The sequence below is a fragment of the Zea mays genome, chromosome 1, assembly GCF_902167145.1.
Source record: "Zea mays cultivar B73 chromosome 1, Zm-B73-REFERENCE-NAM-5.0, whole genome shotgun sequence".
In the NCBI taxonomy this organism is placed as follows: Eukaryota; Viridiplantae; Streptophyta; class Magnoliopsida; order Poales; family Poaceae; genus Zea; species Zea mays.
The window spans coordinates 68,880,972-68,906,946 of record NC_050096.1 but is presented as its reverse complement, the minus strand read 5'-3'; the positions used below and the strand labels follow the sequence as shown (position 1 = coordinate 68,906,946).

Below are 25,975 nucleotides of genomic sequence, written 5' to 3'. Positions count from 1 at the left end.
ACTTCAAAAACTTCAGCTTTGGTTTTCCAGTTTCACTATAAAACAGCTCTAACAAATTGTTAAGGTGAGTTCCAGGAGCGTTTGGTTTGTATATGGACTCCAACTTCTATAATACAATTGATTTGTGTGGGTTTCCTTTATTACCCTTGATGATTAGTGGGTTGTCGCCAGAGAGAACGAAAGTTGTATGTTGCGTAACCAGTGGCATAGTGGGTAATTTTTGTACAGCTTCATGAGGGGATATAAAAACAGTGTTTTTGAAGCACCCTCTAAGGAGCTTCATGAATTTTATGAAACGGGCCTCTAGTTTCAATTTTTTTTAAAACTAAAGCTCGTGGAGCTGGACCTATTTGGGTTGAAGAAGTTCGAACGAAATTGAAATTCTTAAAGTGAAGCTCTCCCAAACAGGGCCTAAGTCTGAGATGCACGTTCTCGCGGAAGTTAAGATAACCGAACATTGTCATCGGAGACATCCGGCCGATCTTATCGGGGCGATCTACCATATGCACCTTGATGATTATTACAGCACGCCGAGAGGAGCCAGCGAGCTAGCGTGGCGTTCACTCCAGCTATGTTTTATGCTGTCCGGCCCTGTCCTTGGAAGCGCCACCACACATACTATGCTACTCATAAGCTTTATTATATTCTCAAACTAAACACCCTGTTCGAGCGTCAGGAGATAGATCCAAGCTAGTTACCGGGAGAAATTTGGATCCATACCATTAAAAGATCACCACTTTGGATCCATACCATTACTATCTCACTTACATGTGGGTCCACATGAGTCAATGACATGTGGGGTCCATGGTATATATCTAAAGTTTGGATCTTTTAATGGTATAGATCCAATTGTTCCAGTTACCGGCCATATATACAGGAGACACAGTAGTAGTGGGAAACGTGCATAATGTACCATGCAGCATATATATTGCTCTTCCTCTTACTAATTTACTACTATCTCCCCGTTTCAATTTATAGATTATTTTTTATAATTCTAGATGCACGTTTATTATGTATTTACCAAAATTACTATCTAGATGCATAGAAAAGACAAAGAGCGGCAATGATATATAAAACTATTTAGATATATTACATGCTATTTCGTAGCAATTCTCTAATAAGGTATATTTATAAACAAAGAGTGTTTGATTTGAGGAATCACTCCGTCCAAAATGAGATGGTGTATTATGAGTACATTCCTCAAATTTGGTGGAATAACCCCATTCCTCATGTTAGTACTAATTAACTATGAGGAATAGGGTGATGATAAATCAACTCATTTCATTCCATAAACCAAACAAAAAAGTGAGTGAGAAGATAATAGAGGACTAGCTTATTCCTCAAACCAAACACCCTAAACCCTAGTGAGAAATGAGGTGATGAGCCCACTTGAATGCAGTTCGTTTCGGAGGAGGAGAGGCCAAAGTCCCCTAGTGGTGCCTCACGACCCCTTGGTTGGATAGGGGTTTTAGTGTGGGGACTCGGCTCTTGTTCTTTAGATCAGGGGGGCTACGTCCCCCTATGGTGCATTGGAAGCCCTTGGTTGGAAGGGGATTCACCATGGGGGTTCAACCCATGTTTTGTGTCTCAGCACTAGCAGTCGAGTCGTCTTTAGAGTTGGAGCTGGTGGTAGAGCCGCCTAGATGGTCATCTACGACCGTTGTCGTTCGATTTATTATGTTCCCTTGTGTATTAGGGGTGTGCCAATCTAGATGGTCGTACATCCTCGCTTGGATCGACGGGGACTCAAAGCAGGAGTAGGTGTAGAGTCATTGCCTTCATCATCGGAGTAATCAAACCGAGCCACCTATGTCTTTTTTGGTCTCTGGATGAGGGCTCAGGTTGTCGTATCGACTTGGGGCTCAAGGGCTCGGCCAACTGACTATTCTGGAAACAGCTTGAGCCCACCTCATTGTCATTCTTGGTCATCTAGGCAGGGAACTATGGAGGATAATTGTATCCCAACATCTAAATGGGTATAAAGATGCTCTATACAAGACTGATGATTTCAAGAAGAATATAAACACGAGAATTATCAAAGATACTTCATGGTGGGGCTCGAGCAAGGAATGGGCCTCCATCAAGCATCCCTTAGGCTAGCTGCTGATAGAAGTGAAGAGCCATTAGAGTTGAGCTTTGGCCTCTAACATGTTGATGGGCTCAACTTTGGACCTAGAGCGATCTTCGTTTCCACCATACTTCTAAGTGAAGTTTTCCATTGCGCATAGATGAGGAACTTGTGGGAGATAGATATCCCATGGGTCCTTGTAACATAGATATGTTCCATGGGCTACCAGATAGCCCCCGATAAGTCGTCCAGCAGGACGTACTGTTGGGCTACATCCAGGCAGAACAAATCTTACCGAAGAAGATGATGCTTGGAGCATGAAGCAATCACAAAGAATGTAACACAAGAATGCTATCTGTACGCACCTATCGCGGAAGGATTGCTGATGTTCTGAGGACGTGTCCCACGCACAACCAAATAGCAAGATGTTCGGGAGGTAACTCGGAAGGAAGCAACCGGACTCCAGAAGATCAAGAGCGCTCACACAACAGAAGGTAGACTTAGACAGAGTTAGATAAGCTTCATGATTTGTAAAGGGATATCTCTCCAGTCATCTATATAAGGCTGCAGAGGTATACCCCTACCAAAAACACTCTCTCGCCTACTATTAGGTCGATAGGAATTCTTTCAGTCACCTCCACAATCACCTGTAATCCACAAACTCGGAGCAATCAAACACCCAACACCTCACAAGATATAGGGTATTACGCATTCACGCGGCACAAACCTATATAAACCATGTGTTCCAACGTGCATCCGCACGTACCATCAAGAAGTGATCGACGTCGCCATCCTCCCAAAAGCACTACGTGGGCTACCACATAGTGCGCAGGCAGGACTAAACATCAACAGAACTCGAATTGAATCTAATTGCCAGGCACATGGACATTAGTGAGGCTTTGAACCTTTGGCTCTGAAATTCGATCCATGATGGCTAAGATGACATCCAAATACTTGGGTAGCGGGTCTTCCATCCATTCATATTGGGGCTCAAGACGCTAACATGGGAATTTAGGCATGTGTGGCATATGCCAAACTTGTAAGACATCTTTAGAGGATAGTCGATATATTGATGGTGAGACCAAAGTTGTACCCCAACTCCGCCAATCACCGTGGGCTGGTAGTTGTCTAGCCGCAGGCGCAAGAAGAAGAGATATTTGAACAAAGGGAAGAAAAGGGGTACCTAGATAAGCTTCGCACCGATGGGTGAAGATGATGATGTGTAGGATCGAGTTAGGGTTCAAACATGAACCAACTCGATTTGATAGAACCGAAGAAGGTCACAAAAGAATTTGGAGGCAGGGAAACTGAATATGTGCTCCAATAATGGTGTGAAGACCATAATTTCCTCTTTGTCTGGCATCGGGAAGTCCCCTTTGTCGGGGAGGCGCCATAGATAGGGATGAAAAAATGAATGGAATTGGTCGGGATAAGCCATCTCTCGTTTTCATTTTCACATTTTAATTTGGAATCGGGATAACAATGGGACTAGTGGGATGATGAAAATGAACAAGAACGAACGGAATAAATCGAAAACAGGTCAAAATCACACGTAAAAAGGAGAAATTTGTTATTTTGCCACTCTCAATTTTGGTTGTCTGTTATTATGCCATCCCGTGTCTATGACTGGTGGGACCGTCTGTGTCTATGATTTGTGGGTCCGATGGCATACTGGCGAAGCCCACAAATGATAATGGCAAAATTGCCAATGGCTCCGTAAAAAGCGGAAACATTGTCGCATAGAGTATAAAAATAAAGTAGTATTGCCATCAATTGAAACATCTCGTATAGACATATGGAAGCAATATATTATAATATATATGGCTTCCAAAGAAAATAAGCAATATATTATAATATATATGACTAGCCATTGGATTACTTTCTTTTCATGCAACAATCCTCTAGTACGAAGGGCATGCAACTCCTTGCTTTCAAGCGAGGAAGATTGGAACTCATGCGGTTGAGAGGAGTCAAGGATGTGGAGAAATAGGAGCTGATCGAAGGTTAATGGTGATGGAGCAAACCCTAGGACGAAAAAGATGGGATAAAGATGGAGTGACCGTAGAGGAGCGCTTGAAGGTGGAGTATAAAGGTTGATGGCCTGCAGGGGGTTTCCTTTTATAGATGTGGAGCCTCATGAAGCTAAAGTGATGTGGGATTATAAAGTTTGGAGTGTTGGAGCAATAATGGATCGAGTCCTAAGTATCGAGCCGAGTCTATGAGCTACTAGAGTGGACTAGGGACTCAATCGAAGACAAATTTATTTGACACGATGATTCAAGTTTAGAAGAGTATCCCAAATTTACTCAAGGATTTAAATCCTTATAAGGGACACCTTTCAATGCCTCAAGAATAGTACTATTTGCCCGCATCAAGGACTCAATCAAACGTGACCGGAGGGGGCTATTGTAAATAATATGTGCCTTGAGAACACTAGACCGAGTGTCATAAAGAAGGGTGTGTTGACTTGGCTATGAACCCAAAAGTGAGCCTGTAGTGAAGAGACTCTCAGAAAGAATCTCAGATTAATAAGAAATTCTTTTGGAAATCTAGAGTTAAACCTATATATATATATATATATACAATTTGATAACTAACTATCATCGACTCATTAGGAAAAAAAGATGGATAGGGAATCGCTTAAGATCAAGTTAGAATAGAACAAAAAAGTATTATTATCTCACATCGAGAGTCCGAACCTAACTGGCTAACCCTCGTGTCTCTTGTTTCATAACCTTCGACTTTTGATCTCGTGATCAATCTCATTAACCCACCATCAAACGATTTGAGACGGTATTTGATATGAACATTTCCATAGCCATGGCAGGCAAACTGTTACGAACGCGTAATATATAATGCAGGATTTGGCGAAACAATAAGAACTTGTTCGGTTAGCTCTCAATCCATGTGGATTGAGTAGGATTGAGTGAGTTTAAATTCTAAGCAAGTCAAAATTCTTCTAAATTTTTTCTAATACCATCCAATCTATATATAATGGAAATAACCGAACAAGACCTAAGACGGAATCGTATATGGTTAATTAACTTGTGCTGGACGTTTTCATGCATGTAATGAATTACAGTATACTAGAAGAAAATTTTGTCCACTTGCTCGATCTGATCCTGCTGTAGCCTGTATAGAGATGGCAATGGGTAAAAACCCGCTGGGTATTACTTGCCCAAACCTATACCCGCGAAGAAAAATACGCCCGCTAAAAAACCCATATCCATGACGGGTATAAATTTTTGCCCAAACCCATACCCATGCGGGTTTCGGGTACCCAACGGGTTTCCCGTACCCACTAACATCAACACAAAAAATATTTCATCATGTAAATGACAATCAATACATTAATAAGCTAGCATAAAAGGAACAAGTGATAACTAATTTTAGCTTAAAATTTGTTACATAAAGTTTATTTCAATTAGAACATATTCAATTAATAATATTATGAGACATATTTATAATGAATGTTGATTTTAAGGCGGGTTTTAAAAACCCATGGATTTGCGGGTATGGGTAATGGAAGAACAAACCCATACCCACATACCGACCCGTTGAGTTTCTATTTTAACCCATTAACAAATCCGTGGGTACAAAAATTGATCCAAACCTATATCCTAATAGAGCAAAAACTCACCGGGTTTCGGATAGCGGGTGTCCATTGCCATCTCTAAGCATGTAGGAGGATGGGCCGGGGGATGGCTACTAGTAGCTGATGTGCGAGCGAAGTTGAGTGCCGCGACCACATAGAGAACCGGGGGCACATGTGCATCCCAGTCCATGGCGCACTTGGGGCGTGTTTGCGACCCTGCACCAAGCTGGCTCGGCCTGCCCTACTGGCCCAGCCCTAGGTTGGCATGGCCCAGTTGGTGCAAATCCCTTTGTTTGTGTTGCTGTACAAAATGAGCTCGGCCCAGGCGAGAACATGTTTGTGACCCTTACAGACAGCTGGGCTAAGAGGCCAACTGCCCAACTGCCAAACTGGGAATATGTTTGGCAATTGGCTGTGGTCGGCCTGGCCCATAGACAGGAAATAGAGATGGACATTGCTAACATAAAAAAGAGATGGACATTGCTGACAGAAAATAGAGGATTAGAACAACATATGTCAATTGAACAATACAAGCATCAACTGAGTTAGCCTCAGACAAATTTAACTTAACTTCATCAATTATTGTCATTGCTGGCTACAAGTTACTATCAAAGAAGCCATCTCTATTTTCATGTGATCTTCCTCAGAATAACATATCCATCTGCAACAGGTAGTTGGACATCCATCTGCAACATATCCATCAAAGAAGCCAGGCAAGATTGACAATAGCAATGATTTTCCTCAGATATAATTGCCATTTTCATGTGATCTTTTAACTTGGAGCATAAGGAACATAGCTGGGCAGCCATGAAACCATGATATTCATCCAACCCAGCCATCAAGTCATCTATGGTGGATAACAGTTGCATTGGGCATGGATGTGCCCCATGGTTCCATGGCAATAATCACAACATGGTGGAAACAACATAATTTTGAGCATATGCCCAGTACCTCACAATTTAAAGATCATCCACATTAACACGGGCAATAATGACAACATGGTTCCATGGCAATTATGTCATCATAGGCATAAAGGAAAGCACAAGTAAACACGGGCCTCAGCTGCACTACAACACATCCAATGCAAATGCTCCTCAGATTAGTGTATATAGCATCATTGGCCAAGTAAAAACTTCAATCATAGTATGAAATGTTTGAGCCTTACAGTAAAAACTTCAATCATAGTAAAAACTTCAATCATAGTAAGAATACAAATAGTGTCTTACAATAAGTTTGAGCCCAATAGCTTAGGGTTCAAATGGTGTCCACCCAAATGTTACCTATTGTTAGCCACCCTCCTAGGTAAATTAGACAAAAGGACTGGTGGGAGTAAACCAGACTGCACACCAAAATGTCTACAACAAATTATTCCTAGTTGTAGTCAAAAGAGAGAGTGGGCAGGAAGAGAGAGTGGGTGGTGGTGCACACCAACATGTAATTCACCTACATGTAGTAGTTCTTGGCTAGGAAGGTCCTAAGCCAAATGTTTCTATGTGCCTCAGTCATGTGAACAAAGCCCCTGCCTTGAGCCTTGTTGTCCAGGAGGAAGGTGTAGGCAACAATCAGTGCCTCCTCAGAATAGCCAGGCATCTCCATCACAGCTAGGTAGAGGTTACCATCCACATGGGCAGGTCCAGTCTCTCTAAGGGCATTAGCCACATTGTTCACTGCATCAGACATATTGGTCAACATAAGCATCTCATCCTCACTGAAGTTCCCTCTCTTCCTCTTCCTACCCACAGCTATGGAGGGGATCTCGGTGGCCTTGCTACCCTCTCCAACATCAGTTTGTGCTCTCTCTTCAGAGATATAGGTGAAGGCAGGTCCCTCAACCTTGGCAGCAACACTATCAACCTGGTTCTGTCCTAAGGCTTCACCAGAACCAAGTGCAAATTTGCCAGTGGCCATAGCATGGCCAAAAATGGCCTCCATCTCAGTGTAGAACCTAATAGGGCAGTTTAGGAACTCTGCATCTTTTGGATGGTCCTGATCAAGTAATTGAAAAGATAGTGTTTTAGACAAGTAAAAAAAGCAAGGAGACATAGGAAACAAATCATAGTGCTACCTTGCAGTGGCCAAGGTAGTGCTCCTGATCAAGCAAGATAGCATTGGAGTCACTATCCCATAAAGCCCCACTAAGGTCTTTGAGCTTAGACACCCTAGACCATTTTTGCCTCCATTCCCTCAAGTGGTTATACACCTGAGTTGGGCTCACTGCCTCCCCACTGTACTCCTTAAGGGCTTTGGCCACAGAGTTGACATCCTTGTCCTTGAAGACCTTGTCAGGCCTGCTACCATCACTAAGAAGTTGAGCCATCCTCCTAAGAATAAATCCAGAGGTGTTGTTGTTCCACCTCATTGCCCTAGGACCCCCGGGAACAGCAGCAACAAGACCAGCTGCTGCTGGAGCAGCACCGGCACAAGATGCAGTAGCATCATCAGCGTTAGCTGCTGCACTAGCACCAACCCTTATCATCTCAGTCATCACATCAGTAGCTGGGACAAACCCACCCTGATCACCAGCTGGGACTGAAGGCATCTTACCACTGGTTTGCATGTACAAATGAGTATAATAATATCAGCACAACAAGAAGAGTCAAATGGGAATAAAAAAATTGGTCTCAGCCATGTCCATCATATTATTACATTATCATCAAACAAACATGAGTTCCATAGCAGGGTAAACAAACCATCATATCCTAGAGCTTCCCCTCCCTTCCCACATAACATTGCAAATGGCATCCCTCTTTGCAGCCATGGCACTGGATTCTTGGCTCTGGCTACCATTGTCATCTAGTGGATCTTGTTGTGTGCCAGTGAAACCCTCCTCATCAGGCACTACTTCATCAATGCCAAAGCCTAAAATCCAGTTATGCAGGATCGAGCATGCCAACACAAGCTTGACTTGTGTCTTATACTTGTGAAAGGGCTTGTTGTCCAAGATACGAAACCTGTTCTTCAATGCACCTATAGCCCTCTCCACAGTTACTCTAAGTGATGAGTGTCTCAGGTTGAACAGTTCTCTTGCATTGGTAGGTCGATTTCTGCTCCCAAACTCACTCAAATGGTACCTAACCCCCTGAAGGGGGGTAGAAAGCCAGTGCGGCATACATACCCCGCATCTACCAAGTAGAATTTACCTACAATGTGAAATCTACTGTGAGCTTGTGTGACATTGTAGAATTTACCTACAATGTGAACTTGGTAGTGCAATTACCTTGTGGGACAGTGAACTCATCATCCCTCTCAATGGCATCAGCTAGGATAAGTGCATCATGGGCAGACCCCTCCCAGCCAGCTAGAACGTATGTGAACTTGAGGTCAAAGTCCACAGCAACCATCACATTTTGTGTCGGGTTAGTTTTCCTACCCCTGAAAGCTTGCTGCATGTGTCTAGGCACCCTTGCCAGCACATGGGTGCCATCAATGGCACCAATGCAGTCCTAAAAACCATATATGTAAGATAAATGAACATGTGAATATGAACAACTAATGAACCCAAGGTAGGCAAATACCTTTAAATATGGATTCCATCTATAGCTTCCAGTGATCTTTGGGTGAGTGGTAGGGCTAGGTGCCTTGATAAGTTCCTTCCTAAGCTCTCCAACAGCATACAAAACCTGATGAAAGTGCTTGTGTACTGTCTGAATGGACCTCCTAAAGGCCTGGTGCACAACTCTGAACCTTTGGTTGTGACCAACAACATGCAAGAACATGGCAACTTGCTCCTCTACTGGCACCCCCTCCCTATCAGTTACCAGTCCCCTCTCTCTAAAGGTCGTGCATAAAGCAAAAAAAGGGGCTCTCTTCATCCTAAGCATGGAAATGCACTCTACATCAGTGGAGTTGTAAATCATGTTGAGGGTCCTCTGTCTGTGAAGTTCACTTTGTTCCCTAAGTACATAGACTAGAGGGTCAGGCTCTACTTCAGGATCAAACCTTTTTCTTTTAAGCCTAGTTGTAACAAATGAAACCATCACTACTGTCAAGGCAGCTGCTTGCTTACACAACAGCTCGCGGCTCAAAGAGGGATCCATCTACATGCATATAACAATGATACAAGAATTAATCTAATCATACCCTGCTTGGCCTCAGCATGTTTGCAAAATGAATCAGTAAGGAAAAAGAACACGGCTGCATCATCTATATGATACCTCCAAGTGAACATAAAGGACAACATCATCGACCAATTTAATATAAATCCAAAGCAAACCACATGAAAATCAAACTCGCAGCAGGTATAACATGAACAACACACTGTACCAAACCCTAACTCATGAAGCATGAACCAGAAAATAGAACGATTGGGGGTTGATTTCACCTTGGGGTCAAGGTCGTAGCAACGGAGACGGAGCAGACCTAGAAGTATAGGAAGCAAATCGACCAGAGACGAAGCGACGAAGCAGATGCCCAACGCCACGGAGTCCTGGCACCAGGCGGAGCTGGACGCAGCCGCGACGCACAGCCACTCGCCGCCGGTCTCTCACGAGGGAGGGAGGGGGTGGAAGAAGAACGAGCAGCGAGAGGAGGGGAAAAGGAGGGTGCACCGTCGCCATATATAGCCGCAAGAGGATTCACCGGAGCGCTCCTTCCCGCGCGCGCGAAAACCTCACCATTCCCGCGCGAGCCCGCGCGAGCTCCCGCCAGCCACCTCGCCCGCCGCCACATTCCGCCAGTGCGCCGCGCGCAGCCGAGCTCCCAGGAAACGAACCCTAGCCGCGTTTCCTGGGAGCCACCCAGGAAACAGGCTGTTTTCAGCCAGGCTGCGAAACGGGCCAACCTTGCAAACAAGGTTAGTTGTAGCCCACGGGCACAATCGGGCTACTGGGCCATCCTCCGAAACACGCCCTTGGTGATCTCTGGTGGCGAAGCGATACGATACGATGGCCGGCCGTAGTACGTCCCGTGGGTGGCCGCTGACGTGACGAGAAACAGTCGGTCGGCGGCCAGCCAGTAACGTGACACTCGCCATCTGCTTCCATCTTTTGTGGTTTTTTCTTCTCTAGACTTGACTGCATGCAGCCAAGAACCAGAAACCGGACGACCGACCGACGACGGCGACGGGTCGTCGTGCACCGCCACACGGGGGTCATACGATACGACACGACACGTTCCGCCGCGAGATCGAGGTCGATGAGTCCGAGGCTCTCGGCTCCCAAGTCCCAACAAGCTGCACCGGCTCGACGAGGACGACGTACTGTACGAACAGAACAACAGCCAGAGGCCGGCCGGCCGGACGACCGACGGTCGCCGTCGTGCACCGTGCACGGTGCACCACGTCTCATGCCGTCTGGCGTGTGGGTGACGAATCACTGAAACTGAAAGGGTAGGCAGCACAGCACATCCACACACATGTTCTTTGCCTATCACACGCTCTTTGTAAAATTTTAGTACACTGGTGACAATAGGCGGACCGAGTCCAACATCAACAAAAAAATATATATATACTGGACGTTCGTTAGCCGGGACCATTTTTCCCCCAAAAGGAACCAACTACAGCAGGCTGAAATAAACGTTCCTCCCTCTATGCCAAAATAAAATTCGTATTAGTAAATTAGTGGTTCATATAACATTTGATGTATGTGTTTTGTATATATATACATGCCTATATTTATTAACATTTATTTGAATATAGATATAAAAACACAGAGCTAAAACGATTACTAATAAAGTTAACTTGACGCTGCAGTGTTGTTTTTTTTTATAAACTCTGTTCAAGTTAGAGAAATCTGATTTGTAGCAGCTCTTGACTTCAACAGAGGGATCAGAATAACTATAAAGCTCCAGTAAATAGATTACAGAATACAGCTTCCCTGTTTCTTTCAACAATACGGCAGTTTAGAATTTTTTATGTAACAAAGCTAGAGAGTTTGTGTTTTATGTAACTAAGCCAAAGTGTGGGTAAGTGATATACGATAAAGTAGCATGACACACGGAAGTTCCACTCATGGAATGGCTTTGTTCGTTTACACCAATCCCGCTCTAGATTAGCATGGATTGGAATTAAATCCATGCCTCAATCCATGCCCCAAAATAATCCATGACTACTTAATTTTTTTTATTCGGTTAAACCCATCATGGAATATAACCCAAAGGTTTGGGAATTTTTTAAACTATGGAAGACATGGATTCTATCCATAGCCCATTAGGTATGGAACAAATCCATGAGATATTGCACAAGTTTACATTAGAATTCATGGATCAAAAGAATAACTAGCTTTGAAAGTCACATGGATTTGTTGATGGATTTAATCCCACCATGGGATTAGGTGTGAGATATGGATTCACCCAATCCATACCCAGATTAAATCCATGGTGGGATTATATCCCATATAACCGAACAAGACCTTATGTGGAAATATAACTAAATAGGAGGACAACAAGCTTACTTCTATTCAAGCACAGCTCTAGCAAGGGACTATGACAATACAGATAAACCAAGATATAGTAAGGTAGGACACAATAGCATTCCAGGGTGCACCACGAGCGCTATGCTTTAACAAATAGACCTAACATCATGGAGTACATAGATTAGGGATAAAAACAGGTACCCGAACTCTTAAAACAAATCTAATATTTTAAAATAGATATGTATAAAATTTAATCATAATCTTTCCTTCTGTTATAAGCACACTATTATATATAAGAATAAATTTTACATAGATTGTTTTATACATTATTTACTCTTTACAACAAAAAGATGAAAAAATGTTTGTATCCGTATCCGAATGCTACCCAAATTTTATATCTATCATTTTAAAAAATATGATAAATTTGATGTTTATTTTTTATAAATCTTTACAAGTTCAATGCTAAAAACAAGAATATTAATTTGTCTAGCAGATTCTATATCATATTTATTCACTATCAAAGAAAAAAATACCAAAAAACTGGTATGCGAATAGGTACCCGTTTTCATCCCTACATAGGATGGACATGGTTGTCACCACCTTCCAACTATCATTAACTATTTAGAGGCCTAACCACATTCCGGTACCCGGTAGAGTAAACACCACTGAAAGGCCCTAGTTTGATTTTGGTAACCGAGTGACAACCTAGGTGGACTAATATATTTTCTATGTTGAGATACACAGGTGATTAGTCCACAAGTAGACTAGTTTGAGATACTTAAATCATGATGGTGAAATGCTTGGATTTATTGTAAACCTCAACTAGGTGTATGTGAGACATCACATGGTGTCTTGTGGATAGGTGCAGGCAGTGGCGGAGCCAGGATTTCTGTAAGTGTAGGGCCAATATAACACTAACAAATATTTATATCAGCTAGAAAATCTTAAATCATGCAAATGTATAGATAATGACACATATGACCATGAACGGATTATACAAATTCTCTCATTCCTTCAGAACATATTTGGGTCCCTAGCAATTTTTCGGCTCAAGAGTAGGGCCCAAGCCCTAATGGCCCTATGCCTGTCTCCGCCACTGGGTGTAGGATATCAAGAGACATGGTTTGGGTATGAAGGACTGATTGTAAAAGTGATTGACAAGTTAGATACTTTGAGGCGATGGACCACATGTGGCAGAGAAGCTTGAGCAAGGACTTGGCACCGATCGACCAAGGAAACAATAAAGACCAAATGAAGTTGCGATAAATAAAGTAATGAGGCCACAATGGTAACATGAAGTGGACCATATCATTCAAAGAAGATCAAGCCAATTGTTTATTCATGTTGATGGTCAAGTGGCTTGATGAAGTATGATGGAGGAACTTCATGATATGGTTAATGATCAAAGGTAGCATGGTTGGCTACATCTATGGATGATCATTGCCCATCATGTGATGAGGTTGGATGCTTGTATAACATCATCAACATTAAGATGAAATGGAATGTGCAAGACAAAGGTATTGTCCAAGATTGTTCTGTAGTGATTATGCAGGTATGTCACGAGATCGAGAGCATAGTGATTATGTAGGTATTTCACGAGATCGATAGCATATATAGTGATTATACGGGATATGTCATGGGATCGAGAGCTAAAGGTTAGGGCATGAGAGACATGAGGATTTATACATGTTTGGACTCTCAATGTCAGACAATACTTTTTGTCTTGTGTGTGTTGTTATATGTTCGGAACGATCACAGAGTTTTCCCGTCCCTCTTTTTATATTCTAAGGAGGGATAGATGTTACACGGTAAGCATAGAGCCGATTATCAAGTTCATGATGGAATCAAGTCAATTGCCAAGTTGTACACAAGTCCAATTTACGGCTTATCTCATATTCAGTTGAGATCTTTAAAATCTATCCTAGTTTAATCATTGATTCTTTGGACTTATGGCCGGACGCATAGGTCCTTCTGCTTAGCCTCTTCTTTATAAAGCTTGATTTAGGTACTCATGCATATTATTGACAATAGCTTCAGACTTTGTTTGACGATAAAAAAGACTCTCTATATATGAGAGCATCCATACAAGGTTTTGACCACTTTAGGACGAAACTTGAAGATGGAGAGATATGAGAAAATACAATGTCGTTTCCATCTCTACTCACAGCCGTGAGTCCATACACGAGTTGTTTTTATGTTCAATTTCCACGGTCATGTCCCTGTATTTAAATGATAAAAAAACTAAAATTATATTTAAATATAAGATATGACATATGGATGTTGGCTATAAACCTATATTCACACACCTAACTCATGGTTCTATAGTCGTCGTGCATCACCCTTCTCATTCCCGTTTATGCAAAAATAAAGAGAAAATATGCATGATTGGGGATTTGAACTTTAGTTGTAGGATCTAAGTTCATACCCTCCTATCCAACAGAGCACATATATTTTTATGTTTCATTAAAAACAAAGTATACTCATGTCTTATATAAAAACCGTTTCAACGAATGAACATCTCATTAGTGATATTTAAAAACTATAGCAATGCATAAGCAACTAACTACTCAAAAAAATGCAACCTGAATACTTCCTTTGCTTCTCCACACATGAAATGAAAGAAACTGAAATAAGAAACGGGCAAACGGCGCTGCAAAAGCGGGAAATCCCTTTTCCTTGCTGATAGTGATACCCGGTCAAAACCCACCGAGACGGCGAGACGCGGGGAGCGGGTACATACACACTGACACACCTCACGCGAGCCGAGACGCCCAGCTCACCGCCCCACCGAGTCCCACAGTCTCAGAGGCCACCTCGAGCCCCCCCTGCCCCGCAAGCCGCACCCGCCGCTCCCTCCGCCATCTGCGCTGCGCTGCTCTGCTCTGCGGTGCCAGGCTGCCAGCCAGTGCCGGCGCGCGCCCGCTGCCGCCCCGACGGGCCCACCGTTCTCTTCTCTCCGCGCTGCGCGCCGGCTGGGCTGCAGGTCAGTTAATGCGCCCGTGACAGGCGGCGTCGGGGAGGCCAAGGGCGGTGCCGGGTTAATCCCGCCGTCTCTCGAGGCGGCGCCCGCGGAGGACCAGGCGGGAGGGGGAGACGGTGAGGCGCGGCCATGGGGGGCGCCAAGGCGGAGGACAAACCCGCCGCCGCCGCTGCAGAAGATTGGTGCTACCAATTTGGAAACAAGGTTCGATTTCTTCACCATTTGCACTCCTCTGCAAGACTGGGACACGTTTCCGGGTTTCGTTCTGCCTGGGCGGCGACAAATCTCATGGCAAATTGCCTTTGTGGGGCTCATTCCCTGGGTTCACACTCCAAATCCTTCCTTGCGACCTTCTCTCAGCCGTCGCGCTTTCCGTGGCAAGCCTTTTGGAACCCTGATCTGAAGTGTCACTCAGATCAATGCAGTCGCATTGATTCTATTCGTTTCCTGTTTCCGTTTCCCCCTTTTAACGTGTCTGCTAGTTCCAAGTCCCGAGCGTTTTCCGTTCTCTGTTTCAGAATTGAAGCTTGTTAAGTTCTGTTTTTTTTACAATCCTTCGTTTTTGTCCCAGTCCTTTCTATTCCTGGAGAAGTTAGGAATCTGTTGTTCTCCTGTTCCATTTCTCCTTTCTATTCCTGGAGAAGTTAGGAATCTGTTGTTCTCCTGTTCCATTTCTCGGTGCAGTATTAGTTGCAGAACAGGAATCCACTTGATTTGTCAGTTTAATTATGCTTGTGTCACCTCAGATGTGTCATATTGATTATGACTGCATTTTTGTCAGCTGTAATATGCGTGTTGGCTTGCATTTGTTTCTCTCTTTATTAGTACTACCAGCATTTTCGGTCAGTATTTTTTGTCTTCCTTGCTGAAGAATGAGAAGGAAAGCTGTCATACTCCTCGTCGGGATAGCTTCATTTATTAAGGCAGCTGGGCGACAGAATATATGGGAATGTACTTGAACTTCACAAAAAAGGGCCTTTTCATCCCTTGCCGTGTCTTCCATGTTGGTAAAAAGGCTAGTAGCTGAATTGAATAGTACGTGCTCATTTTAACTACCCTGAGGACTAGATAGATCTTGAAGTTTTATTTGTTTATTTCTTTTTATTTCTGCTTATATAGATGTAGGATGTAGCCAAATGGATGCTTCTCAGCTCACATTGAACATTAATGTTTGTGTTGTTTGCTGAAAGGTTTTTTACTGTAGCAGAAGGTTACAAAATAACAGATCTTACCTCAAAAAAGGGCTGCAATGTATATATACTGGCACTGAACCGCGTATGCGCAGTGCAACCTGCTGATTGGTTTTGTACTGGTCGGATCTGTTTGCAGGATGCATTTGACTTGAAGCCCCCGAAAAAATCACCGATCGCGTTGAGAACGGTTGTCTTCGCTATGACTATGTTATGCGGGATATCTATTTGCTCAATGTGCATGAAGCAACTAGGGAGTGATGGCTGGTCAAGAGTTGTCAAGATTGAAGTTGTGGAACAACCATGTAATAAGTCCATTGCTCCTCTTTCGGAGGCTCAATTTGTGCGCTATCCTCAACCGATAACTTACAGCAGGTGAGATCTGCACTGTGGTAAGATTGAGCAATCTCGTTTGTTTAATGCCTAATGCATAATTTTTTATTTCTAGGGAGGAATGCAAGTGCAATGCTGTCCGGTCCTTTGCAATTATATCATCGCAGCGATCTGGAAGTGGCTGGTTTGAAACACTTCTTAACAGCCACATGAATGTTAGCTCCAATGGTGAAATTTTCTCTAGAAAAGAAAGGAGGAGTAACATTTCCTCTATAATAGATACCCTGGATAAAGTGTACAATTTGGACTGGAACAGTAGCGCTTCCAAGAATGAGTGCACTGCAGCTATTGGCTTCAAGTGGATGCTAAATCAGGTGCGGACTAAAACATGCAGTATAGATAATTTATTTGGATGATCCTTTTTCATTTATTTTTCCATTTAGTTCCAGTATGTTTCAATTATTAGTATGTGTAGTCTCCTAAACGGCCTACATGTTCTCAACTGTAGATGCTAAATGTTATTGCATATTGCGCCAAACTTTCCTCAAGTCCATGTAACTATTTTTTTTTGGGAATCCACTTTAGGGCTTGCTCGTTTTAGTGCCAATCCATGTGGATTGGACGAGATTGGATGAGTTTAAATCCATAAGAAGTCAAAATCCTTCTTAAAATTTTCCAATCTCTTCCAATCCATGTGGGATGCGAATAACCGAACAAGGCCTTATGGAACTGTCGGTAGCTAGTTTAGTTTTCTGACTTGCTGTCAGATCCTGCATTTTAGACAAATTTTCTCTCTCTCGAACATGCATGAGAACTGCAAATGCATATGGAGTAATATTTGATAGATTCTGTAGTGTGTCCAGTAGACTGATTATAATCTACATGTCAAGCATGTTTGTTTCAGGGCTTCATCTAATTTGTGCGAGAACGAACTTTTTTCCTGGTAGACAGATTGCCTAACCAAACCATGAATATTGGCCAAACATAGGTTTAGAGACTGGAAACAAAACAGGCATTGTAGCTAGAGAGTGGAAACAAAGGAGCATTTCTTCTGAACGGGGTTGGGGTGTATGTTTTCAGGGCCTCGTGGCAAACCATGCGGACGTAGTCGACTACTTCAACCGAAGAGGAGTCTCTGCGATATTTCTTTTCAGAAGGAACCTGCTCCGCCAGTTGGTATCACAGGTAGCGAACAACCACGACAGGTTACTTAAGCAACTAAACGGAACGCACAAGGCCCATGTCCACACGAAGCGTGAGGTTAGTAATGCTAGCTAAGAAACGGATATGGCAGCAAGTCTCTGAGCTGATCTGATCTCTCTCTGTGTTTGACGTGTCGTTCGTTCTCGCTCCACAGGCCCATATACTGGCAAGATACAGGCCCAGGCTCAACACGACGTCACTGATATGGCAGCTGAAACGAGCTGACGAGTACACTCGCGACGCTCTTGAGAACCTAAACAACACCCGGCACATGAGCGTCTACTACGAGGACGTCGTCCGCAACAGAACAGTGCGTTCTCGCTGATGCCCTTCCCTTGTCTGTTCCCTTCCGTTGGTTGTGTCGCTTACCATCGCTGCTGCACTGCAGAAGCTCTTGGATGTCCTGGATTTCCTCGGAGTGCCGAGGAGGAAGCTGGTGAGCCGGCACGTGAAGATACACACGAAGCCGCTGTCGGAGCAGATCGAGAACTGGGACGAGGTCTACAGCGCCCTCAACGGTACCCAGTACGAGGGCTTCCTGAATGCCGCTGACTATCTAGTATAACATCACGTTTCTGGATGTAGATAGTGTGCGTGTGATTCTTTCGTTTCTTGTTTGTTTCTGGCAGAAATTTTGATGCGGGGTAGGCGCCTTTTGCCGTGCATGGTTGCATTCTCGGTAACCTGATGCTCCTGTAACTAACCCTCCAGCTTCTCTGATCTTTGTATTTGCCTTGGGTGTTTGCTGATGTTCTTTCAAACTATTTGAAATCGGGCTGTCGGAGTTCCAGATCCCGGGCGGCAGGATAGTTGATGTGACCTAGATAAATGTACAAGACACATCACAAATATATAAAATATTTCTGTAGTATCCTCACAAATATATCAAAAATATTTCTGTAGCTCTTATTACATGATACTCTACTATGCAACCAACAGAAGCAATATCTCCTCAGGGAGCTTTTGCTTTATTGCCAAATTAAATTAAGAAATGTTCTATGGGACTACTACAACGGAAAATAAGACTACAAGATCACCTCAGGGAGCTTTTGCTAACTACCTGCAATATCAAGGTGCAGCAGTTAGTCAAATTGCACAACAGTTGTAAAAGGAAAAAATACAACTTAATTAGGCCTAGCTGAATATGCGACCATATTACAGTTTGATAATAGCACCTTATACTGGTTAGCTCCTACTGCCAGCTAGTAAAAGAATCAATTTGAGTTGAGATATATTCGGTGTTTTGAGTCTTACAAGGTCTAGATTTCTTATGCGAGCTCCAGAACAAGAGCTGATGCTCCGCCTCCACCGTTGCAGACACCAGCAACTCCGATCTTGCCACTCTTCGCCCTGAGAACCTGTTAACAAGAAACAATGATTAGGAGGGTCAAGCACAATATATTTTGATGTCCCAACATGATGGCACTATATTGTGCCCAACGTTTTGCTTAAAGAAAATGAAGAGAAAAAGAAACTATTGATCACCAGCAACAAGTGAAACAAGGGATGAGCCGATATCAATGTGAAACTCTACATTTGCAGCTTTATACAAGATTCTATTTGCAGATAATTTGCACATTGGAAATCACTAAGGGCTTGTTCGGTTGCGAGAGGATTGGAGGGGATTGAGGGGGATTAAATCCCCTCCTATTCAATTTTAACTAGAAGGGGATTTAATCCCCTTCAATCCCCCTCGAACCACTTGTAACCGAACATGGCCTAAGGTAGTGTTTGGTGCAGGGATGGGGTGGCTTGATCCAACATACTCCCTATGTTTCAAATTATAAGATGTTTTTACTTTTTCTAGATTTGTAGTTTTTATTGCGATAAACATTATGTCTCAGTACACGTAGTAAAAGCTATAAATCTAACAATGCCAACATCCCAAGACGTCTTATAATTTGGGATAGAGGAAGTAGACCTAGTAGCAATAGTGAAGATGCTTACTGTTCATCACGAACCCTATGATGATATGGTAACATATGTCAGAATTCATTATTTACTCAAAGACCATCTATTTTTTTACTAGAAAAACATTGCACATTTTTTTTAAACAAAAGGGATTGTAACTCAAAAGGTAAAACAAGCATCTTAAGATAGAACTTACACCAATAAGGGTAACCAAAATGCGAGCACCACTGCACCCGAGAGGATGTCCTAAGGATACAGCTCCTCCATGAACATTAATCTTTTCCTGCAAACACATATGCTGTTAGTACAGATAATACTGTTATAATGCAATTACACGTTGCTGCTGCATAGCAAATAACAAAAAAGAGACAATATGTACTTTCTGAAAGTGATTGTTTAACTTCTAAAATCCACAAAGAATGGCAGTTTAATACAGGTGACACTTACTGAAGGAATTCCAAGAAGTTTTTGATTTGCAAGCGCAACAGCCTATATTGACAAGTAAAAAAGACATTATTACAAAAAAAGTAATAAGTAAAATAAACTCTCAATGCATAACAAAAGGCTTACAAAAAATGTGAGTAAAAGAAACTCAATGCATACCGAAAAGGCTTCATTAATCTCATAGAAATCAACACGGGATGACTCTAATCCAGCATTTGCGATAGCCTTTGGTATTGCAAGTGCTGGAGTGGTTGTAAAAAGCTCCGGAGCCTGTATAAACAGCATCCACATTACAAAATAATATTCCAGATCACAAGTTCCAATAGTTGATAAATTTCGATATCTAAAATAGTAACATAAAATCGTTCCAGATAAAAATAACTTCCTATATCCTAAAATATTTAGATCACAGTGTAAATTAGAATAAGCGCATTCTACTCTTAGGAGAGCTAACAATTGTTTCTGTGGCTTACTTGAGCTGCATCAGCATAACCTTTGATCCTTGCAAGGACTTGAAGGCCAAGCTCTTGAGCCTTCTGCCCACTCACTAAAACTAATGCAGCAGCTCCATCACTGATCCATATAAAACAAATTAGATGACTGGTTGCAGAAGGCTACACAAGCCATAGTAGGCAGTACACCGGACAGTACTTGTCAGCTAAAAATAGACACAGTACAAAGTGAGACAAACAAGGTCTAGGGCAACCATGAAGAAATTTAAAAGGTAGGGCAACTTTTGTTGTTTGAATGGGCATAATAAGGCATTTAAAATGTTTTTACTTTCTTATGTGATATTGTGATAAATCATTCACACCAATTGGGTACCAAATCTAAAGAAAAAATTACCATCTATTTAACGGAGTAGAGCATACCCAAGCAGTCTAAAAACAAATAGAGAAACAATGAAGTTGACAAAATGCAAGCATAATATATCAGTTAAAAATGCATGCATAATACAATAATATAATTTAACTGTCAACAATGAAATAGGTTGTCCTTCATATCTGTCAGCTAAACAACATATGGCCGAAAAACAAGGTCTCAGAAAGACTTTGTAGGACAAAAGGCCTCAGAAATATTTCAAGCAGCTACCTTATACTAGAAGCATTTCCAGCTGTAACTGTACCACCATTCTCCTTGAAACTTGGGCGAAGTTTCTTTAGTTTTACTGGGTCAAACTAAGACACAAAAGGAATAGCACAAGACATAAATAAAACTGTCATGCATTGATCTTACAAATAACTGCTAGCAAAGCTCATTATGCAAGGAACGTTGCATTTGGAGGAAGCAAGAACAATAAATCAAAGTGCCTGCCAGTCTTTTTGCCTTTGATCAACTACAAGCTTTATTTTGTTAAAAATATTTTGTCACGTCAGAAAAAATACCTTATCCAGGCTTTCATCTCTCTCAATTAATGTTGGGGGTTTTCCTCTACCAACAGGAACTTGAACCTGGGTGACAACACTGACCATCAGAAAACCAAGAAAAGCATGTCTAGTATCATCAATGAGGGAGAAAATTACCGGAATAATCTCCCATGCAAAAGCACCACTGTCACGAGCAGCAATTCCACGCTCGTTGCTTTGGATAGCAAATGCATCCTATTCAAGAATAAGTAAAATTAAATATACCAGAAATTGGAAATATATTTATTGCAATATAGACAAAAATAAATTGCAACATATAAGTGAAAATTAAAAGGCAACTCAATTTTAATTATACTATATCAAATTTATTAAGAAAAAAATTACATAAACAGATACAGTAAAATCATCAAGGTACTAGTGTCATGTACTGATGAGCAGCTTTTAAGAGATTATACTTGTATAGCTCTAACAGGAATACAAAAGAGTGCTCATTTTTGTGTGGCACATCTACTTTCATCTCTGGAAGCAGATGAATGGTCAGTTCACAGACCCAGAGCATGCATAAAAGCCCACCCTATCAATCATGTCACAACATAACAGAAAATCATTGCTAGAAAGGATCCAAGTTACTAGTTCATCAGACAAGGAATGCAGATGCTGGTCTAGAGTCTCTAGACCATTTATGATGATGACCAAGATAAAGCACGAAGATTCCAGGGCAGTCTCAAAAGAATTGCCAGCATTGACATGTTGTATAGCACAACTTATATCTTGAAAAATATGGGAATATTATAACAAACAGCATTTACTGCTATCTGTATTAAGAGACCTGGTCTTCTCTTGTGAGGGCATGGTTGTCAGCACAAAGCTCGGCACACATTCCCATGGCACAATCATTGTATACATCCCAAAGCCCATCCTTAAGCATGGCATCAACAAGTGTGTCATGACCAAAACGAGACCCCTTCCTGCAATTGTAATTAGCAAGCTTATAAGCAGTTGAAATGCACTTTAAACATGAACAGAATATACTTTCACAACAAAACTGGCCACTTCGTTAATAGCCTCGCTGCTGGTGAATCAACATTTCTTACAAACAAATTTAGAAAATGCAATGAAGATAAGTAAGCATGCATGTATCTACCAAATAACTTAAGACTATCATTTGGTTTATGCAGCTCGATATTGAATATATCCACCAAGTAATAATTGCATACCTAGCTTCAGCAATGTACTTTGGGGCATTGGACATGCTTTCCATGCCACCAGCCACAACAATATCATTGATACCCAATTGAATTGACTGTGCTGCAAACATAGTAGCTGCATATAGGAAAGGAAAACAAGAGCATGGTCAGGTAATCTCTCACTTCTGTGAACTCTGAGCAGAGTACACAAGGACAGACAGATAAATTCGATTCAAACCTTTCATGCCAGATGCACAGACTTTGTTAACAGTGGTGCAAACAACAGAGTTTGGTATCCCGGCACCCAGAGCAGCTTGCCTTGCAGGAGCTTGCCCCAAATTAGCACTCAAGACGTTTCCAAAGTAGACCTCCTGCACGAGGGCTGGATCCACGTTTGCTCTTTCCAGAGCAGCTAACAGCCCCCAGCCATGACCATGTTCAGAGCTCGGATGTAAATGCAGAGAAGATTCGGATCTCACCTTGAATTACTATAGAGCCAAGTTTCGTAGCAGGCAAGGGAGACAAGGCACCAAGGAAACCGCCCATTGGGGTGCGTGCAACCCCAACAACACATACATCTGTGAGCAAGGAAGAAAAAGTTACTGACTGTAGAACAAAGCAGAACCATCTAGTGTGCACCTCACAGTATATCTATAGTACTAATTTGTAAACCGCGCTCAAAATTCCATCTGATGGTACAAACCAAACACACATGAAAAGCACATACTGTACTAGTACCAGTGAATCACTTGTTCCAAATGGCGCTAAAACAACAATGATGGCAGTACCCTCTGTGCAACCCGAAAAGGCAAAAACACAAATTGTGGTAATCATATAAACGTATTTCGCAGTAGCAATGAACTTTGGAAAACAATGGATTCAATCAAGCAAACGGACGAGATCACGAGCATGGAGCAGCTAGGATGCCCTAATGGATGCAGACAGGCACTAGAATTAAACAGAAAAGCGTCAAATTTCGGCCTTGCAAGGTACCCAAAAAAAAAACAAGAATTCCCAATATGTCAGATCGCTGGAAGCGCAATGGCGTGCTCATAGCCCAAAATCTATATTTGTACCTCCTCTCGGCGGTTTGACGTCTGTCTGTTTGAACACAAAGAAGAGATGAAACAGTTATACCTCTGGGGCCGATGCCGTCGGAAGCCATGGCCGCCGGTCCGAAGTGCCAAAACCAACCGACCTGCGAATCAGGGGCGGGCCCAGTGAAAAATGGTCAGATCCGAATACAAATACTAGATTTGGGGAGTTCGGGGTGTTTGAATTCTCGCAGAAGGAGCAGAAGGGACGGCATACCTGGAATATGCTGTCGCCGGCGAAGCGGCCTGATCGAATGGCGGCGCCGGCGCGGCGCTAGGGAAAGAAAGGCAGAGAAAGACAGTGTGTGCGCGGGGGGCGCTGGGGACAGGTTGAAGCGGAGGAAGAAAAGAGCAAGTAGGGAACGCAACACCCAACAGCCAAATCACCCGAATGTAATTTTTCCTAAATCTATAATTTATTTTATTTTTTAATCTATACAATATATAGATATATAATAAAATTAATAAATCATAAAAATTAAAGCTGAATCAGAGAAAGTACTAAATAAAATAGGCTTTATGTTAGGCAAAAAAAAAGTAAAAATAGAACAATTCAATTCACTATATGCCACTGTAATTTTGTGTAATACCTTATTCATCGTACCTCGTATGTTACTCGAATTCAATATCTCACTCTTACATGTCGTGGCCAAATGTTAAATGTAAAATGTTGTATGTCTTAGTCCCTTACTATGACATGAAAGAGTAAAAAATTGTATTCGGGTGACGTAAAAAGGATTAGAACATTTATGATAACAAATAAGATACTAGACGAGTGACATACATGATATAATTTTATCTCTAAACCTAATGAAACTAATAAAAAATGTCAATTGATATCGTTTGCGTTTGCTAATCACCTCGAACAATCATCCTCGCGGGCATGTGGTTAAGGCTAGAAAAAAAACTTGAGGCTCACGAGTCAGATCAAGTTCGGAGCGTCTGCGAGCGAGCTAGTTGTACCAAATTAATCAATATGTAGAATAATGATAGATATTAGATAATTTATAGATAGTCGGCTTATTTCTTAGCCTTTGATGATAAATATAAGATAATTCATAATGGTGAATAATATTTTTATATTTTATGTTTATATATTAATAATTTACTATATAATGAAATAATATATATCGGGGTGTAGCTCGCGAGCCGACTTCGAGCTGAGCCGAGCCTAACTCTCTAGCTCGTGAAATGGACGAGCCGAGTCAAGCTCGGCTCGACTCATTTTCTACTTGTGGTCGACCAGGTCTAGGTAGTCATGAACCGCAACCAATCTGTCAGTTTTATCGATTGTTTTAGATCATGTTAGGCGAGTGCCGGCGCTTGGCTCTACTGCCCGCCCACCCATGTGGCACAACCAAATGGTCAGTATCACCCGACATGGTGCCAGCACTAATAGCCTCGCTTGTGGTTGTCGAGGCTACTGATCGGCCGCCAGGGTTACTATTGACCGTGTTGGGACCGCGTCGGTCGATACTGACTGGTTGGTACTGAACAGCTATTGCGGCCATGTCGATAACGATCGCCTCTTGCCATGTGGCAGGTTCTAATTGCTTCGCTTTATTTTGATTTTTTTTCAAAAATAAAAAAACTAGAACTTGGTCTATAAATAGAGGAGTGTTTGATCTCATTCACACAACCCACACTTCAAATTTCTCTACCACCCCTTATAATCCTCTTACACTCGTTTCAATCAAATCAAGCATTGTTGTGATGTTTTCGTTCAGCTTGGACATCAATATGACTGAAAAGAGTTATTCAAGTTATTACAACAAAATATAATGCAACAGGCGTCAGAGCTTGGATCCGAGTCTCCTAGGTCGATGAGGTGGCCAAGGCAACATCAGAGATACATTGACTGCGACTATGTAGTTGCATACGACCGGTTAATGCAAGACCATTTCAACGACCTGTGTGTCTACCCACTGCTCTACTTTTGTCAAAGTTACCGCATCTAGAGAAGTCTCTTCCTTCATATCTTAGAGAGATTGGGTGAGCACTTCCCATACTTCACTTTTTGAACCGATGCATTCAACCGCAGTGTTTCCTCCCCCACCAGAAGTGCACAATTGGCCTAAGCATGCTTGCGTACTGTAGCATTGCTGACTCCATCGATGAGTACATCAAAATGAGGAAAGTTCCACCTCAGAGTGCCTTGGACTATTCTGTGTGAAAGGGTCCCTAGTTAAGTTGGTTAGGTCGTCTGAGTAGCACTCCTCAGGTCCTAAGTTTGAATCCCGGTGGGAGCGAATT

General features: G+C 42.3%; 4 protein-coding genes across 4 annotated transcripts; 1 reads left to right on the top strand and 3 right to left on the bottom strand.

The window, feature by feature from the left end:
• Positions 1–6,147: 6,147 nt before the first annotated feature.
• LOC103635970 (uncharacterized) lies at positions 6,148–8,234 on the bottom strand. Its single transcript, XM_008658336.2, has 2 exons — positions 7,729–8,234; positions 6,148–7,649 (listed from the first exon to the last, which is right to left on the bottom strand). Exons 1-2 carry the CDS (start codon positions 8,218–8,220, stop codon positions 7,107–7,109), a joined length of 1,035 nt encoding a protein of 344 aa, XP_008656558.2. The 5' UTR covers positions 8,221–8,234; the 3' UTR covers positions 6,148–7,106.
• Positions 8,235–8,779: 545 nt separating this feature from the next.
• On the bottom strand, positions 8,780–9,812 carry LOC103644704 (protein ALP1-like). Its single transcript, XM_020547140.2, has 2 exons — positions 9,179–9,812; positions 8,780–9,106 (listed from the first exon to the last, which is right to left on the bottom strand). The coding sequence occupies exons 1-2, from the start codon at positions 9,698–9,700 to the stop codon at positions 8,852–8,854; spliced, it is 777 nt and encodes a 258-aa protein (XP_020402729.1). The 5' UTR covers positions 9,701–9,812; the 3' UTR covers positions 8,780–8,851.
• A 4,937-nt stretch (positions 9,813–14,749) lies between these two features.
• LOC100278656 (P-loop containing nucleoside triphosphate hydrolase superfamily protein) lies at positions 14,750–18,596 on the top strand. Its single transcript, NM_001151859.3, has 6 exons — positions 14,750–15,197; positions 16,323–16,558; positions 16,632–16,890; positions 17,597–17,776; positions 17,874–18,029; positions 18,108–18,596. Exons 1-6 carry the CDS (start codon positions 15,123–15,125, stop codon positions 18,282–18,284), a joined length of 1,083 nt encoding a protein of 360 aa, NP_001145331.1. The 5' UTR covers positions 14,750–15,122; the 3' UTR covers positions 18,285–18,596.
• LOC100282283 (acetyl-CoA acetyltransferase, cytosolic 1) lies at positions 18,562–24,093 on the bottom strand. Its single transcript, NM_001397584.1, has 15 exons — positions 23,940–24,093; positions 23,766–23,826; positions 23,108–23,206; positions 22,867–23,040; positions 22,659–22,764; positions 22,271–22,409; positions 21,598–21,675; positions 21,460–21,525; positions 21,167–21,252; positions 20,548–20,647; positions 20,234–20,344; positions 20,078–20,119; positions 19,827–19,913; positions 18,974–19,077; positions 18,562–18,779 (listed from the first exon to the last, which is right to left on the bottom strand). The coding sequence occupies exons 2-14, from the start codon at positions 23,791–23,793 to the stop codon at positions 18,988–18,990; spliced, it is 1,206 nt and encodes a 401-aa protein (NP_001384513.1). The 5' UTR covers positions 23,794–23,826; positions 23,940–24,093; the 3' UTR covers positions 18,562–18,779; positions 18,974–18,987.
• Between the last annotated feature and the right edge of the window lie 1,882 nt (positions 24,094–25,975).

What these genes read in the sequence shown, in the direction of transcription:
- LOC103644704 (XM_020547140.2), bottom strand. Translation starts at nt 9,700, where the DNA reads ATGGATCCCTCTTTGAGCCGCGAGCTGTTGTGTAAGCAAGCAGCTGCC. An exon ending in GATGGAATCCATATTTAAAG is followed by an intron (nt 9,107 to 9,178) that starts GTATTTGCCTAC and finishes TATGGTTTTTAG; the next exon opens with GACTGCATTGGTGCCATTGA.
- LOC100278656 (NM_001151859.3), top strand. Translation starts at nt 15,123, where the DNA reads ATGGGGGGCGCCAAGGCGGAGGACAAACCCGCCGCCGCCGCTGCAGAA. An exon ending in TCAAGTGGATGCTAAATCAG is followed by an intron (nt 16,891 to 17,596) that starts GTGCGGACTAAA and finishes GTATGTTTTCAG; the next exon opens with GGCCTCGTGGCAAACCATGC. An exon ending in ACGTCGTCCGCAACAGAACA is followed by an intron (nt 18,030 to 18,107) that starts GTGCGTTCTCGC and finishes GCTGCACTGCAG; the next exon opens with AAGCTCTTGGATGTCCTGGA.
- LOC103635970 (XM_008658336.2), bottom strand. Translation starts at nt 8,220, where the DNA reads ATGCAAACCAGTGGTAAGATGCCTTCAGTCCCAGCTGGTGATCAGGGT. An exon ending in ACTACCTTGGCCACTGCAAG is followed by an intron (nt 7,650 to 7,728) that starts GTAGCACTATGA and finishes TTACTTGATCAG; the next exon opens with GACCATCCAAAAGATGCAGA.
- LOC100282283 (NM_001397584.1), bottom strand. Translation starts at nt 23,793, where the DNA reads ATGGCTTCCGACGGCATCGGCCCCAGAG. An exon ending in TGGCTCTATAGTAATTCAAG is followed by an intron (nt 23,041 to 23,107) that starts GTGAGATCCGAA and finishes GGGGGCTGTTAG; the next exon opens with CTGCTCTGGAAAGAGCAAAC. An exon ending in GTTATGCTGATGCAGCTCAA is followed by an intron (nt 20,345 to 20,547) that starts GTAAGCCACAGA and finishes CTGTTTATACAG; the next exon opens with GCTCCGGAGCTTTTTACAAC.